An 18,728-nucleotide genomic window follows, 5' to 3' on the forward strand; every position below is an offset into this window, starting at 1 on the left:
TGAGACTGTCTCAAAAAAAAAAAAAAAAAAAAAAATTAAACTTTTGTCCACTTTCTTTATGGAGTTTTCTGGCTTGGGAGATTTTGTTTGGGGTTATATTTCCCCAGGATTTTCTAAGGGTCTATGGCAATCTAATGATTTCTTGAATATAATTTTGACAAAAATTGTACCTTAAAAAAAAGGTAAGGGGCAGTGGCTGTGGCTCAAAAGGGTAGGGTGCTGGTCCCGTATTCGGGAGGAGGCGGGTTCAAACCCAGCGGCCAAAAACTGAAAAAAAAAAAAAAAAAGCTAAGTATATTGTGCATAATTTCAATGTTATTTTTATGACTAATATTTTGTTTTTAGAAAACAGATTTATGTTCATATCTTGTAATGAAACATAGAACAAACATAAGAAAACATTTTGGTTTTACCTTTTTCAATTCAAGGTCTGAGATTTTGAGTAATGAAACTGTTAATATGCTGCTTATATCTAAACTGTTTTGGGAGTTTCCTAAGTAGCCACTAGACTACAAATATTTGATTTTGCTTTTCATAAGAGAAGATAATTTATATCTGTAATTAGCCATATACAACTGTGAGAACTGTTATATTGCACAATATTTTTTAAAAAGAGCAAATCAAAGGAAACTAACATCCTTGAGTTTAACTAGATAAAAAGTATTTGATATTAGTAGGCTAGGCACAGTGGCCTGTGTTTATGCCCTATTTTGAGAGGCTTGGACAGGGGGATTGCTTGAGGCAATATAGCAAGACTCCCATCTCTACAAAAAATGTACAAAGTTATTTGGGCAAAGATGAATAGAAAATACTTAAGTTCACAGAAAAGACTAGCACAAAACTGCCGCAAACTGATTTTATTCCTAGGTATAAATGACATTATTTGATGGTAATAAGTCCGAATACTTTGTGATATATAAAAAGGGCCTAGAGATTTTTCCAGTGTCTTTGCTATTGATAGTATGACACTTAAAGATTCTATTCTTCCCCATACTGATAATGTTGATTAATGCAACAAGCCACTGACCTAATGGCTTCTGCTACAAAATATGGGTCTGAAAATGAGTTTTCAAGGCACATCAAAAGAACTTTAAGAAAGGACTGTACCAGATAACCCGCCATACTCAACTACAGTCTATGCTAATATTCCTTTTTTTTTTTCAGTCTTTCATATGATTTATTTTCTCCCTTCAATAATAATATGATATCCAAATTTTGTCTTAACTGGCCAATCAGGTTTATCCATTCCACTTACAGGCAAGGCAAATGCTACTTCCTGAAAAGGTCTTACCACTGGTGCTCTGGTCAGCAAACACAAGTTGCCCCCTTGCCTCATTTTATCTTCTCTGTTGTGCAGCCACTTCACTGAATCTCATTCCAGACTTTAACTTTTCCATGGCTTCCATGATTTTGCCCTGTGAAGAACGTGTCTGATCTTTACTGCATTGCCACCACCTTTGGGATCCTGAGTCTTTTTGGCAAAACTGTCACTTCCAAAGGCTGCTCCCCCTTTCCCTTTTCCAGAACAGGTTTGTCTTTGGGCAGCATCTTTGAAACTTGCTTTTGAACTCACAATTCTAATACTCTTGATTTAAGATCTTCTAGAGCATAATAAAAGCAAACTGTTTCACTCAAGATCAAGAAAGCAAAAATTAATGAATTTGTGGCTAAAGTTTCTTTATTAATGCCTTCCTAACATACCTGAAGTTGCTACCTTTTTCAAACTGCCTCCTAAAATTAAAAAAAAAATGCCTTTCTACAAAACAACACAGAAAAGTGGACATTATGTAAAATGTTTTTACTAAATCTCATTACTTTGAATAAGGATGCAGGGGTTTTTTTTGTTTTTGTTTTTGTTTTGCAGTTTTTTGGCTGGGGCACACCCTCAGCATATGGGGCTGGCACCCTACTCCTTTGAGCCACAGGTGCCCTAAGGATGCAGTTTTTAACTTAAAACTTAGGTAATCTTTCTTAAAGCTTTTTTATCTTTTCACAACTATATCATTAAAACATATCAAGTTGAATAAAAGGTACAATTTGAAATACTTTATTGTAAAATACCCATCCAAGGATCTGATTATATTTGATAAAATGGTTAGTCTTGGTTTTCTGACATTTTGAAATATTCATTTCTTATACTACTTGAGAGTATTCAGTGCTACAGAGAAATGTGATGGATGAAACTTATGTGTTCAGTATAAAACGTAGCTAGAGTATGTGTGTTTAAATATATAAAAGAATAAAAGATCAAGAGACAAATAATATTCATGAGATATTGTTACCCAAATTTCTTTCTTCAGTAGGTCCTTTGGTCTCAGGGATCTGAAGAATGAACCCACTAACCACAGATCAGTAGTAAGATAGGATTTATTATACAGAAAAGAACACAGAAAAAGCACCAGAGGTCCTGGCAGAGAGAAGGACACAAGTTGGAAAATCTCCACCTGGGTCCTTTGTCCAGGGGTATATATATTCGCATAGGACATAGGTCCTTTTTATTTACATTTGGCCAGGACGTGGTAACAAATGAATGGATACAGTTCCCTCTGCTCAGGGCAAGGTGAATGAGCCATTCCTTTCTTGAACTTGCCCAGGCCTAGGAAATTTGGGTCTCTGTTCATTCCTGAATGGGGGGGAACACTGTACCACGGCTAGGCCTGTGAAATGCTCACAGAGCAGTAGTGCAGCCAGAGGAGGACGTACTAGGTCTAAGCGTGGCTCTGGGGTTGGCACCAGCGGCAGCATGGGCTGTGCTGTGGTCTCCTCATCTTCCTAGGGACCCCATCTTCCCACTGCACTCGCCCCTCTCTGCTGCACTTGGTTCTCCATTATAATTCATACAAAATACACCTGGACACTATGCATGAGGTACATGCAACACTAAGTATTCATAAAATACTAAATATACTCGACATGTGGTGCCTTAATTCAGTACCTCTTAATTCATTATGGCCCCTATATCAGGTGTCTGTTACTGGCCCAGAGTACTCACCATTTGTGGACCTCCTTACTCAAACCTGGACTCCATAAGCACATCATCAGTGAAGAAGGCTGGTGCAACAGTAAAACAAATAAGATATATGAACATTGTACTCCTGCTAATGTATATCTCATTTATTTTCCCATGCTGCAAGTTTAAATTCATTTAATGAACATTCATCCCCCCCACCTCCATTTTAATTTGGTCTGAGTATTTTTGTGCCAGGGTACTGTATTTGGAGGCTATGAGAATATCAAAGTAACTTCCCACAAGACAGTGAGGGGTCAGGAAAACAACAAGGAGGTTGAAGTCAGTAATCTGGGGATGATAGTTACTTATACAGGTGGGTGGCATGGAAGTATTGAGAATTGCAATTGGTCAGTTTCCATATGTATCTTCAAGGCCAACAAGAGAGATCCCTAGGAAGTTGCATATAAGTATGAAAAAAGACAAGGACAAAGTTACCTCCAACTAGATGAGGGTAGTTCTTCAATGGAAAAACATTGGAAGGGGGACTATCAGGGGTTTTATTTTGGACTTGTTAACCTTAAGATGTCTCTAAACATCCATGTGAAGAAAAAAAGTAAGGGATTGGATATATGTCTGAAGTTTGGGAGAGAAACCTGGGCTGGAGATGTAAAATTGGATGTCATTGATGTACTGATGGTATTTAAAGCCTGAGCCTGATGAGATTTCCATGGAAGTGAGTGTATAGAGAAAAGTTGTAAAAACTTAGCTCTGTGCCATCCAACATTAGGGAAGAAGAGATGAACTACCAACAGATGTAGAGCCACTGGTAAGGCAGAACCAAGTGAATAAAACATAGCAAGGAAAAACTGTTAAGATCCACTATGTCAATGTTTACAAAAGGTCAAGTAAAATGAAGATTGACAATTGGCCACTGGATATAGCAAAGTGGAGATTGTTTATTAGTTTATTTTTAGACTTCTAGTAAATACCATGGGCAAGATTTTGTTATTGTTGCTGTAACACCATGTCAAATACAGTAGCTGAAGCACATTAGTCATTCAATAAATATTTAGTGAATGAATTAACTTTCTCTGTTGAGACCTCTACTGAGTATACTAAGGAAAAATTTTTCACTGCCTTAGAGTCCTAAACAAGTGGCAAAATTGCCAAATCCATGTAAAGTAATACATGGTACTTCTTAGGGCCTTGAGTCATGATACTTTTTTCTGTTAAGGTTTTAGAATAAATAAAAATTATGGTTTCTTTTTAAGGGGATTTCCCAGTATAGTTGGAGAGGAAAACCAAGCAGTCGTCCTAGCTTTCTGGTATCTTAACTCCAACTGTTGAATCTAGCAAATGTTTTCAGCTAGCTCTTTTTATGCAACACTTGTTAATCCGTTAGTTGTAGATAAATTAAAAGCGTGGGTTTTGACTTACATGCTTTCTTGGGAGAAAGATAAGAACTTATTCGGGGCTGGATGTGGTGGCTCATGCCTGTAAGTCCCAAGCACTTTGAGAAACTGAGGCGCTGAGGCAGGAGAATCACTTGAGGCTAGAAGTTCAGGACCAGATTGAACAACATAGTGGGACCCTATTTCTACAAAAAAAAAAATTAAAAATTAGCCAGGGCTAGTGTGCAGTGGCTTACATCTGTAATCCTAGTGCTCTAGGAAGCCAGCAGGGAGGACCATTGGAGCTCTGGAGTTCAAGACCAGATTCAACAAATTGAGACCTATCTCTACCAAAAATAGAAAATTGGAGGGGCTTGATGGCCCTGTGGTCCTAGCTATTTGGGAGGCTGAGGCAGAAGAATCATTTGAGTCCAGGAGTTTGAAGTTGCTGTGAGTTGCAATGAGCCCATGAGTTCAAGGCTGCAGTGAGCTATGATTTTGCCACTGCACTCCAGCCTGAGTGACACAGCTAGACTGTCTCTAAAAAATAAATAAAAATTAAAAATATTTTGAAATCCTGAATGTGACACATAGCCACTCAATACAATAATGGATATTTACAACAAAGAATAATCCATGCTTCATCCCTTAATGTGGTTCAGAGCTTTGGGAGCTCAGAGTTTAACAGCCTTTGGATGTGTTATGTTATTCAAAGGTGAAGTTGATAAGAAACTGCTAAGAAGAAAATGATATTAAAACACAAGATTTTCCCATAAACTTCAAAGCTCTGTGGGACCAGTATTTAATGGGAATTTCTAATGAGTCATATCTGAGGCGACCCAAACCTAGAGATTCTGATTTAATTGGTCCAAGGAAGGAACCAGTTTATATTTAAACATACAAAAAACTTTCCCATCTTTTTCATATATGTGGTTATTTAAGAGACAAAACACTGATCTACATGATGTGTGGGATTTTTTTTTCCTACCGGAAAAAAAGAAATAAGTAGAAAGGTAGTGAGAACATGGAGTTAGGGAAAGATGCTGTAGACATTCTCAGAAAGGTAGAGAAGGATGCTGTCCTTCATTTATCACCCAGAATAATAAGTACAGCTAAGGAGAAGGTATGACAGTGTAGGAATAATCACGATAATATCTCCCATTTGCAAAAACTGAAAAAATGTACTGACAGTGAAATATTTCTATTGGTTTCATAATAGACTAGCTTATCCCTAAATCTAATCACACAATAGCTGACTAAATTAGTAGTTCTGGAATGTGATTCTTTTAAAAGATTCCTCTCACCCAGGGGTCACAAAGTCAGATGAAAGACATAAATGAGTAATATTAATTGTTTCATGTTGTACTGTGTGTTCTCCACCTTCATTTAATCCTTACAACAGCCTTTTGAGCTAAGTACTATCATCATCACACAATTGTTCAAATAAAGAAGTAGAGGCCTTAGAGACTATCTGTATCTTAACCCAAATTCCCACTAGAAATAAATTTGATCCCAAGTCATTTGCTTCTAATGATTGTACTTAAGCATTTCACATCTCTTTACTTTTGATAGTACAAAGTTGTAAAACAGAACATTTACATCTTAAGTTTTTATTTATATTTTTTTCCATCTTAAAAAGATTGCATTCTTTATGTCCAAAGAAAAATTTGGTCCATTAGTAATTTCAGAGCTTACAATTTTTCAAGATTTAAAAATATGTACATTTCATACAAAAACCTCAAAATTTTTAGAAAAAAAATACATCTGCACTTCACAGACCACAGGTTTTGGTATTTTTGGTGTATCTGAACCAATGCTACTGTAATTTATTCCTTCTGAGTTTTTTATATCACTAATGACTTGCATTCATCATTTTACCATCACAAATAGCACTTAATGACTGTTGATTGAGCCTCACCAAAAATACCCAACAAAAAAAGTAGCTTTACTTACTAGATTCTATTTATGAATTCAAATTTAAAATCTCACAGGGAATCAACTTAAATATCACTGATGAATAAAGAAAATGTGGTATGTATAAAATGAAATACTATTCAGTCTTAAAAAAATAAAACCTGCCATGTTCTACAACAATAGAAGCTGGGAGGATTAAGTGAAATAAGCCAGGCACCGAAAGACGTATTGCATGACTTCACTTATAATGTAGGATGGTTGCCAGGGAACGAAAGTGGGAATGCAGAGGGGAGATGCTGGTCAGAGAATAAACTCAGAAAGGTTTAATAAATTCTGGAGACCTATTGTACAGTATGACAAGTTAACTTTACTGTATACTGGAAAATCGCCAGGAGTAGTTTTATTAAATGTTCTCATCACTAAAATGTCCCATGATTAATGCTAAGCTTTAATTAACCACTCAAAATGCACTTACCAAATCTTGTACACTTTATACTGGCGCGGTGGCTCTAGCCTTGTAATGGTAACACTTTAGAAGGCCCAGGCGGATGGATAGCTTGACCTCACAGGTTCGAGACCAGCCTGAGCAAAGAGACACCAGCAACTACTAAAAACAGAAAAACTGAGGTAAGATCGCTTGAGCCCAAGACTTTGAAGTTGCTGTGAGCAATGACGCCACTGCACTTCACCCAGCACAACAGCTTGAGATTGTCTCAAAAAGAAAAAAAACCGTTTTAAGATTTGTAAAGAGCACTCCCCTGCGAAGTTGCCTTTCAGAAACGTAGGAGTATTACCGAACACCCTATTAGGTTAAGACTCTTGTTATCAAATGTTATCGAGTATTTAAGTTTCTGTGTCCATTCAAATTACGAAAGCCTCCAACAAGTAACAAATCCCTTGGGCTAAGTATGCAGTAAATTTAAGACCTCATAGCATCGACTTACACAAATATGCCTAAAATATCTAACAGACAGCAATGTCCCCAAACTGTACGTTTATGTGCCGCTAAAAGGCAGAACAAGCTGCAAAAACATACCTTTCGGGTAGGAAAGAATTTTCACTGTTAAGGCAAATTTAGAATAACAGGAGAAAGCTGGGCGCCAGCCCCAAGCACCGGAGGTGCGTTCAAACCTGGCTCCGACAAAAAATTGCCCAAAAAACCCTGGAGAAACCTTTTAACGATCACAGCGTCACAGCTCCTCAGCGTAAAGTTAGGGGGGCCCTGAAAAGGGCCTTTTGAAAACATAAGAGCAAAAAGCTAACGCGACTAGCCGCCGAAGCCATACAAGGTGCGACCCTGGCGCTTGAGTGCGTACACCACGTCCATGGCGGTCACCGTCTTGCGCTTTGCATGCTCCGTGTAGGTGACAGCATCTCGGATTACGTTCTCCAGAAATACCTTGAGAACCCCGCGAGTCTCTTCGTAAATGAGGCCAGAAATACGCTTAACTCCGCCGCGGCGGGCCAAGCGCCGAATTGCAGGTTTAGTAATGCCCTGGATGTTATCTCGCAGAACCTTACGGTGGCGCTTAGCTCCACCTTTACCAAGGCCCTTTCCTCCCTTGCCGCGACCAGACATGACGAAGATCAAATCAGCAAGGCTCACGAAGACCTCTAGAAGGATTAAGCCTGGGGCAGCCCTTTAAATAGCCGCTTGCGGACCGAATTGAGAACCGGAATAAAGGCGGCGGAAAGCCCGCCCCACAGCCGGGGGCAAACTCTAACCCGCGCTCTGTCCAAAAACGCGCGCTTCCTGCTTCCTTGTTCTGTTTGTAAAGTAGCACACTACCTTGTTTTAAATCTTAAACGTAAACTGCCTTTGAATGCAAAAGAAAGACATAGGAAAAAGGGCAGTCAAGAATACCTATACACAAAGCTCGCTAATAATAACTCACAAGATATTTTAATGAGCAAGTAAACGATACGTGTACTGAGCAAATTAATGCTTTGTGTGTGCTGTTTGTGGTGTTTTGTACCTTTTTTTAAGACAGTTTCACTGTCGCCCTGGGTAGACTACCCTGGCGTCATAGGTCACAGCAGATTCTTGGGCTGAAGCGATTCCCTTGCCTCAGCCTCTTAACTGGGACTACAACGCCTGGCTATTTGAGGTGGGGGCAGGGGTGGTTTCGCTCTTGCTCAGGCTGGTCTCGAACTCCTGCGCTCAGCATTCCACCCGCCTTGGCCTCCCAGAGTGTTGGGATTACAGGCGTGAGCCCCTGCGCCTGGCATGTTTTGTAACTTCTTTACGCTATATTTTAATCAATTTCTCTTATCGAAAGTAGTTTTGAAAGAAATGATTTTGGTGTCTAGTTGTTATTGCTCTCTCTCTCTCTCTCTCTCTCATTTCTTTGAGACGGATCTCACTGTATGTACTAGACTGGAGTACAGTGATGCTGTAACAGCCCACTGCAAACTTGTGGAGTCAAGCAGTACTCCTGACTCAGCCTTTGGAAGTAGCTAGGACAGTAAGCATGCTCTATCTTTGTAGAGACAGAGCTGGCTATGTTGCCCAGACTGGTCTCCAACTCAACTGAGCTTTCAGCCTCAGCCTCCCAAAACGCTGAGACTATACATGTGAGCCACAATTCCGGTCCTGTTTATTATTTCTTCTTATGAATTCTCCGTAATAGCATATTATTCCTTCTTATGAATTTTCCATAATTTTAACCAATTTCCTAGCAGTTCATTGATCAGTCAAATTATTCTTTTTTGGGGGGGAGGGCAGGCCTGGGTTTGAACCCACCACTTCTGGCATATGGGGCCAGCACCCTACTCCTTGAGCCACAGGTGCCACCCAGATCAGCCAAATTTTTTAAATAAATCTTTTCCCTGCTACCTTTGAGGTAGATAAAATGCTACCTTTGAAACTATACATATAAGGAACTATTACCAGAATTCTATTTATTCCATGATTGAATCAAGTTCCCTTGCCAAAGTGAATCGATGTCCACAGTTTAAAATTTAGAAAAATTGCATTAGTGAAAAATTTTAAAGTGATTACATATATCTGCTTAATATTCAGTCACAAAGATTTTCTATGATGCATTTTAACAAAATGTCTAGTACTTAGCAATGATGTTCTAATTTCTGCTCATGATTTATTTCCTGAGAATAATCTAAAACTGAAATCCTTTGTCAAGAAGGATACATATTTTAAGGTATTTTGATTAATCTTATGTAGAAAGCAAGGCTGTTGGCCCCCAAAAAGGTTCACTGAAAAATCACTGACATTAGGCAGATTACTTGGAGAAAAATACACGTTTATTTTAACATGTATACACAGGAGCCTTAAGAATGAAAACTCAATAAAGTACAGAGGTTTTTAAAGAATGGGAGCTTGGGTTGTAGCCAAACAGATTTTTTGTGGCAGGAAAGGTTAAGGGAGAGAGGAAGCTTGGTTAGCAAAAGTGGTCTTCTTGTGCAGATTAACCTCCTAAGTAGTAGCCTTTTGAGGAGAGAGGTAAATGATTCTTCTTAGAACTTTAAAGGTGTCAGAATTTCAGTTTCTCTTTCCCAGATCCTAAGGTAAGACCTGGAAGCGTTTAATGGAAATTCTCTTCCAATGCAAATTTCCCCTGACAAAAGACAGTTTTGCACCCATAAGAAACTTTGATAGTGAAGAAACTAAAGAAATTTCATCCCAAACTACGGCTACTTGGCATAAAGAATACTTTGAATTAAAAATGGCATAAAGAATACTTTGAATTAAAAGCCATTTGAGATGAGAAAGTGTTCGGGAGGGACTTTCCCTCTAACTACATAAAACCAGACTGACCAGATGAAAAGGTCCAGAGAGGAGGGGAGCAAATGAATTCTTTTCCTCCCCTTAAATGCTAGCAGACCTGGCTCAAATCATTTAAAATACAGTATCTGTCTCTCAGATTAGTTTACAAGTCAGTCTGTTTCCCAGATTTATTCATTCTCCCTAGCAACCATTTATTGCACCTATACTCTATATTTCCCCCCTTCCCTTCTAAAAGGCACCTATAAACATATCTGATCATCATTGAGACACTGGGTCATCACACTTGTGATTCTCCACATGCACATGGTATTTGGGAATAAACATTTCTCTTATTAATCTACCTTAATTGTGAGCTGATTTGGAGTGAAAATTTGGGGTAAAGGGCAAATTTCCCCTTGTCCCTACAGTAGCCATCTCAAAATATATAAAAGAAATATATTTTGGGGTAAGATATTCTAATTTTCTTCACTTACTACATTTTTCTCAAAGGTTTTTGATAGCTATTGAAAGGTGCCACAAAGACCATGCCACGTAGATTTAATAGAGATTTATTAAGAGCATCTGCAAGCAGATGGGACTGCCAGCAAAAATGAAAAATGGTGGCTGAAAGGGAGGCACTCTACCGGCAGAGATTTCACAGACCACTAAGGCTTGTAGGAAAGGTCTTTACTGGTGGGGGAGGGAAGGCTGCAGAGCAGCAACAAGGAGGGGAGAAAAACAGAAGAGAAAAGAGGAGAGAAGAGAGGGGAAAGAGATGAGGAAAGAGTGGAGAAGATAAGAGAGAGTAGGGAGAGCAGAAATGAGGGAGGGGAGGAGAGGGAGAGAGGGAGAGGGAGGGAGGGGGAGAGAGAGAGAGAGAGAGAGAGAGAGGAGAAACGTATCCTTATGTAGGGAAGTCTCAGAATGGTGATGGGATGGTGGGATAACCAATAAGGAGTTACTGCTGGGGAGGGGACAGGGAGAGTTGTTAGGGGCGGGCAGCGGGTAATTGGAACAGGGTGATGAGGTAAGCAGGCCATTCCCTGTGCTTGGGAAGGAGTTGTAACTTTAAGAGCAGGAAGGGGGCTTTCTGGGGAAGGAGCTTTCTGAGGCAATTATCTAACAATGGCAGCCCTGAGTTAGGGTTAGGGAGTTATTTTATATGGGTTTGAGTCCTGTTTGATGAACATTCTGGTGTCATTTGGGAAGTGCTGTATGTGTAATTAATTCAGGAGGTGGTGGGTATGCCAGCCATAGCTCAGTAACTCATGATGTAGTGTAAAAGACTAACTTAGGTCATCTGCTGAAAGCCTTGTAGAAGATCAGAAGGTTATCTACTATAAATCTACAACTTGGAAGGAATGTTTGACAGAACCAGAAGAAATACTGCAAGTCCTATCCTTTACTTAATGAATGTCTAGACCCATTGTGGATAGAGGAAGACTAACAAGTCCTATTCTATTCTTTACTTAATGAATGTTTAAACTCCTAGGAGGTAGAGAAAGACTAACAGCCGAAATCCCGTCTTTTTTTTCTTCCATTAATGTGGGGTTTTTACTGAGGCCAGGGACATTATTCCTAGGCTGAAACACATGAAACCGCCATTTCTATGGGTCAAAAATAGTCAAATGTTGCCAATTTCATGTGATTCAATTTAACATCTTACTGCCATTGACAGGACTTCAAACAGCATCTGGCTCAGAGTAAATGTGCAATAAATATTTGCTGGCTGGATGAATTGAGCAAATCCCCTTTCCTACCAAACTTCCTTCTGAAACCACAGCATGATAACCCAGTTTTCCAATGGCAAATATCTTTATACTCACTTTTTAGAGGGGAGAGAAGAAACTGAGATGATAAACAGTTGCTAGGGAGAAAGAATGGATGCAGAAGAAATACTTTGACTTGTAAATTAACCAGGGAGACAAATTTTTATGACCTAAATAATTTGAGCCAAATCTCCCTACATTCTCAACCCTTATTCCTGAAATAATTTGAGATAATGGGGAGGGGAAAGGAAGGCGAATAAACTGTAGCCTTTGATCCTCTCACCAGGCCAGGAGAGTTTATGCAGATAAAGGGAAATTCTCTCCTCCAGTGTTTCATACCATATTTGGGGGTGAAATCTTCTTAGCTCCTTCAGTTGCAGAAGCTGAAACCAGGACATCATTCCAGGTTTGCCTTCTCTCTTTCACCGACCCCTGTAAGTCAGTCTGCAGCAAGGTCTGCCCTTTCTGCCTCCTTTATTCCTTAAATTCCCTTATCTGTTCCTCTTGTTTCTACCTTCTTTTCTGGCCTTCATTTGGGCCTTGCTACTGGCTGTCATTCCTCTTGACCTTAGATCTCACTTACTTCCAATCTACTCTCAGTTGGAGCCACCAGAGTAATGAATGTGAATCCTACACTTCACAAGATTTTAAAATTCTGCCTAGAATCCACCCTTCCCTAGTAGATACACATCATACCCCTTTTGAAGGCATAGACTTCTCAGGATCTTAAAACTGCATTTTATATCCAGTCATTTCAGACTCTAACAGCTCTTAAAAAAAAAAAAAAACTCCTCTAGTTTATTGGAAGCCCAGGTAGGCAGTCTTCATTTTGCTGCCTTCCCATTTTCTCTTTAGAGTCCCTACTTTCTTACTGTTTCTTTCCAAAATACTGTGAATTTTCCCATTGCAGGAACTTTTCTTAGCACATATTAGGCACTCAAGATCAGTTTGCAAAATAATATGAATGAAAGAAGGGAAAATGGATTGAATAAGCAAATCTCGAAGTTTGCCTTAAGGAAAAGTGCACCGGTAACATTCATCCTTTTTTGGTAACCAATACTTCCTAACCTTATTCTCCAGCAAAAATATAACAGTAGTTCTTCCCTGTGTTCTTCCAGAGAGTGGTCCAGCACAGACCCCAAACCAGACATGACTTTAATTTTGGCTTCTAGCATCAGAACACAAGGGTTTCCTGCCAGTAGGGAAAAGGCACACATTGCTTTACTGTTATTTCAAAGGGAGATAAAGAGGCAAAGGAAATGAAGTTTTCCAAGTCTTCCTACTTAGGCTGACACAGATAAAACACTCAGGTTTATTTTTCAAAACGTGCTATAATAGCATCCCTTAAAGCCATTTAACCCTTTTAACAATGCTTAATTTTAGAGATAAGGGTGAGGTGGGGAGTGGAGAACAGAGTATAGGTAAATTGCATGGAGAAGAAAAAAAAATTAGAAACTAGAAAAGGAAACCTCAACTATGCAGCCTTATGACTTTAAATCACCAAGTCTTAAGTCAGCACAGCACTATAACATTAAAGCTTATCTTACCATCAAACTATTAAAAGCTTCTACAAAATGCAGGGGTTGTGAGCCTGCAAAGGATTTGGAAAGCAAACACTTAGGCTTCGTTTTGTCAACTGACTCACAATTTCCAGACCCAGCTTTAAATGATTGCTCGAATTACAGTCAATAATCATTTTCAATAATGAGCGAACTATGATTGTCAAAATATAACTTGAAAGAGAACTCCAGGAACCATTCAGACTCTCTAGCTACTTGCAGTACACTAGCATTTTCAAACACTTAACATCAAGCAGAGTTGGTAATAGAATTTAGATTAGTTCTTCTGGAACCATACAAAACTTGTCTATCAATAGGGCAACTGCAGCTGAGAAATGCCAAAATAAGTAAGTACAAAAAGAAAACTAGGAAATACAGTATTTTGCTTAATACCAATTACGCATTCAAGTAGTACAAAACGGCCATTTCTATTTTAGACAAATACATAACTAGAAGTGAACTGGCTCTTTTTTAGAAAAAGTGGGAGGCTCTGAAAAGAGCCTTTGGGGTGTAGGGAGAAACCGACGACACTTCTACAGCTTGGTATTCATTTGGAGCTGGTGTACTTGGTGACGGCCTTGGTGCCCTCCGACACGGCGTGCTTGGCCAATTCGCCGGGCAGCAGCAGGCGGACGGCAGTCTGGATCTCCCTGGAAGTGATGGTCGAACGCTTGTTGTAATGGGCCAGACGAGAAGCTTCACCCGCAATGCGCTCAAAAATGTCGTTGACGAAGGAATTCATGATGCCCATAGCCTTAGAAGAAATACCAGTGTCCGGATGGACCTGCTTTAGCACCTTGTACACGTACACCGAGTAGCTCTCCTTGCGACTGCGCTTGCGCTTCTTGCCGTCCTTCTTTTGTGCCTTATTAATGGCTTTCTTTGACCCCTTTTTAGGGGCTGGAGCTGATTTGGCCGGTTCAGGCATGGCGAGAGGAAAAACAAAAAAGCGGAGAAAAATGGCAGGCTTGGACTGTCCTCCTTATTTAAAGGGGGTCATGCAAATTAGGAGTGCTAAAAGGCTGTGATGATTGGTGGCTATATTTGAATGACGTCTAAAGACAGCTTTACCCAATCAAAATGCGTATCCTGCATACTCGCGTTCCATTGGTCCAAATGAAAATCAAGTTTAGCCAGTCCTATGGTTTTCTTTTCGCGCCCATCAGAGGCTATAAAATCTACTTCTTTCGCGGTGGTTTTAGCTTTCTGACTGTGTCTGAAGGTTTCCCACTATGTCTGGTCGTGGCAAGCAGGGAGGCAAGGCTCGAGCCAAGGCCAAAACTCGTTCTTCGCGAGCCGGCCTTCAGTTCCCAGTGGGCCGTGTCCACCGCCTTCTCCGGAAAGGAAACTATGCGGAGAGAGTAGGCGCTGGTGCTCCAGTCTACCTGGCAGCAGTGCTGGAGTACCTGACTGCCGAGATCCTGGAGCTGGCAGGCAACGCGGCCCGAGACAACAAGAAGACTCGCATTATTCCTCGCCATTTGCAGCTGGCCATCCGCAACGACGAGGAGCTCAACAAGCTACTGGGAAAAGTCACGATCGCGCAGGGCGGCGTGCTGCCCAACATCCAGGCTGTTTTGCTGCCTAAGAAAACTGAGAGTCACCACAAGGCCAAGTAAAGACCAAGTTGGGAAGCGTTTAAAAACAAAGGCTCTTTTTAGAGCCACTAACATAGTCATAAAAGGTGACACGATTCTTTATTGTTAAGTTCTCAATGCCCTGATGTTTCTGAGTTGGCCGTAAGTCTTAACCTTAATTTCCAAGTCTTCGTTGCCAGAATTTGTGTTCCTTCTCTAGTTTGTGGGAACCTGCAAGGCAGTCTGTCAACACGTTAAAGCTCACTTGACACTTTTCTGAATGTGCTGCAATCTCTAGGTCGTTTATATTGAGTTCAAAAGAACGTTAAGGTGATATAAGATGTCAATGGTGATTATTAGATAACCTAGGTTCACATCTGCAAATTAGCTGTAGGTGGCTTAAGTAATGAATTTCAATTTTAGGGATAAATAACGTCCCTATAAAGATAGGGGTTTGCTAGGGCACAGAAGTGTTTTGCAATTAAGGATCAAGAAAACCCTATGGAATAAAGTGATTATCTCACACTTAAATTTAGTTGCATAGAATATTTTGTTGGTCTGCTTAGTAGAAGTAGTAATGTATAGTTCTATTTGACATTACATTTCTTTATAGTTTGCCTCAGACTAAACTGAGGGCAGAATCCACAGCCCTCTTTCCCAATATCTTGTCAAGAAGGCACTCACTGCTTATGTTTGTAAAAATATAGTAGTACATGTTATGAGTGTGCACATTGGTTGTACGTTTTTAAAATATCTGCATTTACTGGAGTTTGGAATAAAAAGAAAACTGGCCTTAGAAATTTTCAAATTAAGGGGTTTTCAAACATATGCATGTGTACATTGGGCAATGGCCCACTTAGCATGTATGTGTGTATTGTAATGCTAAAATAAAATTTTATGAATTAATGGTTACCTTTACTGTGTAAGTTTCATTCTGTTATCTCTTTGTTCAATTTTTTATAATATTTGTAGTTAACCTTTTTGTACCTGTTTTTTTTCATGTTCCAAATCTATCCTATGAACATTGTTATGATTAAGTAAATGAGTTAAATAGTTGCTTAGTACATTGGCAGAAAAGTAGCTGGCTAAGCATACTAGTACAGGCATGTGATAATGATGGTGGTTCTGGATGCTATGAAGATGATTCTAAGAGCAGTAATGGATAGACACCTACAGTTGGGAAAAAAAAAAAAAAAGTTCTTTTCTGAAAAGCCAAAGGCCATAAGATCCACATTGTCCATTTCTCTATATATAGGCATACTGAAATCCTTTTATCTGGGCCTTGGAAAAGATTGGAACTTTTATGGTGTGTATCATTTTTGTTATCTCAGGAAATTCAGGCACACGAAACATTTTTCTTTCATTAAATTCTAATATTCTTTAAAAATATATTTATTTCACACTTAGGTGCCATACGTTAAAGGTAAAGCATTAAAAAAACAGTGCCTGTCCTAATGAAATATAATCCATTAGGTAGAAACATCCAAAAACAAATAATTAAAGGCAACATAGCAAGAATAACTATGGAAGTGACATGGGGAATTAGGGAAACACAGAGGAAGCATAAACTCAGTGTAAGTTAACATTTGATCAAATGACTAAAATAAATTAGGAATTGGGAAGTATGGGGATCCAGCAGAGCATGAGCATTGCCAGAGACGTGTGGCTTGTGATATGAGCAGACAAATAATACAAAGTCTGACACTGGAAATAAAATTAAGATTACAAAGGATAAGCCTAAGCCAGATGGGATTTATAGTCCACTCTAAGTTTTAAATACCTTTTCTTGCTAATGACTCCAAATTTGTATGAGTATTCCAGATTTATCTTCTGAATTCCATCCATGCATATTCATCTATCTTTTGAAATAATTGTAGCTCACCAGAAAAAAACTCAAAATCCATATCCCAAAATGATCATCATCATCAATTCTACTTCCTAGGGATCCTTGTCTTAGTAATGGCATCACCATCTACCCATTAGCATGGGCCGAATTAATCTGATGTCATAGAGTATTCCTTTTTATGTACTATTACTACAGCAAAACTCAGTTTCTGTACAGAGAGATGAAAGCATGTTCATAGTTCAGAAAGAACTTTGCCAGAAGCCTATTAGCATATGGAATATTTGAGAGACAGAAAGAACTTTGATAGAAGCCTATCAGAAGCCTATCAGCACATGGAATATTTGAGATAAAGAGAGTATCCATGTCCATATAACTACAGACATTAGAGTGTCCAGAATATTTGAGAGACATAGAGTATCCATATCCACATAACTAGAACCACTCACTGCCCCTGAATAAATAACTCTTCTTTTAATAAGAACTGAAAAGTTAACTGAGAGAAGTATATTGGCTGTATATCTCCAGAAAAGGGTGCCCTACACAACCAGCAAGTGTATTGGATCTGAGCAGACCAGGCAATCTATGTGGTCCCTTACTGATTTATTAAGAACTCTTAAGTTTCCTAACCCAGAAAGAAGAAATTTACTACTTACACACTCAAGAATACCAATCTGCCAGCTTGGGCAACATAGCAAGACCCTGTCTCTACACACATACACACAAATAGCTGGGCTTGGTGGCCATGCCTGTAGACTTAGCTACCTGGGGAGACTGAGGCAGAATTGAAGGATTGCTCCTAGAAGTTGGAGGGTACAGTGAGCTATGATCATGCCACTGTGCCCCAGCCTGAGCAATATAGTAAGACCTTGTTTTTTTTTTTAAAAAAAAAAGTCTTTTAAAGCAGTTGGTTTTAGACTGGAATAGCAATAGCAGGGCCCCCAAGTGTCCTTGGGGGCATTGCTCCCCTCCAAATTAGTGAATCTTCCTTTCCATAGGAAGACTAACTCCTGAGAGAGGAACACTCAGTATGTTGTTTTGCCTAAGGTTTTGATTCCAATAGAAAGTAATAGAACATTAATTTTTTAAAATATTAGTCATCCTAAATCAAACTAAATTATTAATTATTCTAAATTATATATGTGAAAATCATGGGTCCTACTTCCCACAAACCCACTCATAGGAAGGTAAAAAATAAGCAGATTGCAATGGTTATGTTAGTGATCTTGTAATCAAAAAAATTTTTTAAAATAATGTAACCAGTTCTGGTAACTGAATAGCATACATAAATAGCCAAGTGAAACAAGATAGAGAATTCAATTTGCTTTTTAAAATAATGTAAACATACTATGATCTTTCCACTCATGTTTCACAAGTTGTTATCAGTTGAGGAGGAATAAGCATAAGAACACATACCCAAAACAATTTGCCAGGGAGTCTTAAGTGCTTAGAAGATGAGAATGGAAGAGATCATAAAGTTACAGATGCTTAGAAGTCTGAATACAACAATGAATGGGGCAATGCCTCTTATGGTTTAATGGAAGCTGACTTTAGCGAAATTAGCAGGTTAATGTGTTTTACTTTCATTTGGGATTCCCCACACGGTCATTTTAGTATTATTCATTCATGCATTTGTTCATTTACCCAACAAATATGGATTAAGAGCTACTACATTTCTGGGAATACATGAGTAAACAAAAGTTCCTCCTTTCATGGACATAAATTTTAGAAGAGACAAAGCAAAAATAAATGAGCAAAACGTGTGGCACAACATATGCTAATAAACTGTAGGATGGAAAAGTAAGTGGAACTTAGTTTTAATTTGCAAAGTCAGTGAAGGGTCTGATAACTTACCAGCAATGACCCCAGAGGTGTTTTGTTCTGTCAACAGCGGAACTCTCTTCTCTCCTCTCTCTCTCTCTCTCTCACACACACACACACGTACACGCTCACACGCAAGTTTTTACATGGCCTCTCTGGCTGGCTCTCCCTACAGACCAC

General features: G+C 39.1%; 3 protein-coding genes across 3 annotated transcripts; 1 reads left to right on the top strand and 2 right to left on the bottom strand.

Moving 5' to 3' along the window:
* Window positions 1-7,490: 7,490 nt before the first annotated feature.
* On the bottom strand, window positions 7,491-7,853 carry LOC105888223 (histone H4). The gene has a single exon (XM_023508093.1). It carries the CDS (start codon window positions 7,832-7,834, stop codon window positions 7,523-7,525), a length of 312 nt encoding a protein of 103 aa, XP_023363861.1. The 5' UTR covers window positions 7,835-7,853; the 3' UTR covers window positions 7,491-7,522.
* Window positions 7,854-13,818: 5,965 nt separating this feature from the next.
* On the bottom strand, window positions 13,819-14,235 carry LOC100942260 (histone H2B type 1-like). The gene has a single exon (XM_003801858.3). It carries the CDS (start codon window positions 14,233-14,235, stop codon window positions 13,855-13,857), a length of 381 nt encoding a protein of 126 aa, XP_003801906.1. The 3' UTR covers window positions 13,819-13,854.
* Window positions 14,236-14,532: 297 nt separating this feature from the next.
* On the top strand, window positions 14,533-14,969 carry LOC100941322 (histone H2A type 1-H). Its single transcript, XM_003801855.3, has one exon. The coding sequence runs from the start codon at window positions 14,540-14,542 to the stop codon at window positions 14,924-14,926; it is 387 nt and encodes a 128-aa protein (XP_003801903.1). The 5' UTR covers window positions 14,533-14,539; the 3' UTR covers window positions 14,927-14,969.
* Window positions 14,970-18,728: the final 3,759 nt, after the last annotated feature.

The sequence above is a fragment of the Otolemur garnettii genome, unplaced genomic scaffold (assembly GCF_000181295.1).
Source record: "Otolemur garnettii isolate 467f Iridium unplaced genomic scaffold, OtoGar3 scaffold00223, whole genome shotgun sequence".
In the NCBI taxonomy this organism is placed as follows: domain Eukaryota; kingdom Metazoa; phylum Chordata; class Mammalia; order Primates; family Galagidae; genus Otolemur; species Otolemur garnettii.

Excerpts from the sequence above, each read along its gene's own strand:
- LOC105888223 (XM_023508093.1), bottom strand. The coding sequence starts at position 7,834 with ATGTCTGGTCGCGGCAAGGGAGGAAAGGGCCTTGGTAAAGGTGGAGCT.
- LOC100942260 (XM_003801858.3), bottom strand. The coding sequence starts at position 14,235 with ATGCCTGAACCGGCCAAATCAGCTCCAGCCCCTAAAAAGGGGTCAAAG.
- LOC100941322 (XM_003801855.3), top strand. The coding sequence starts at position 14,540 with ATGTCTGGTCGTGGCAAGCAGGGAGGCAAGGCTCGAGCCAAGGCCAAA.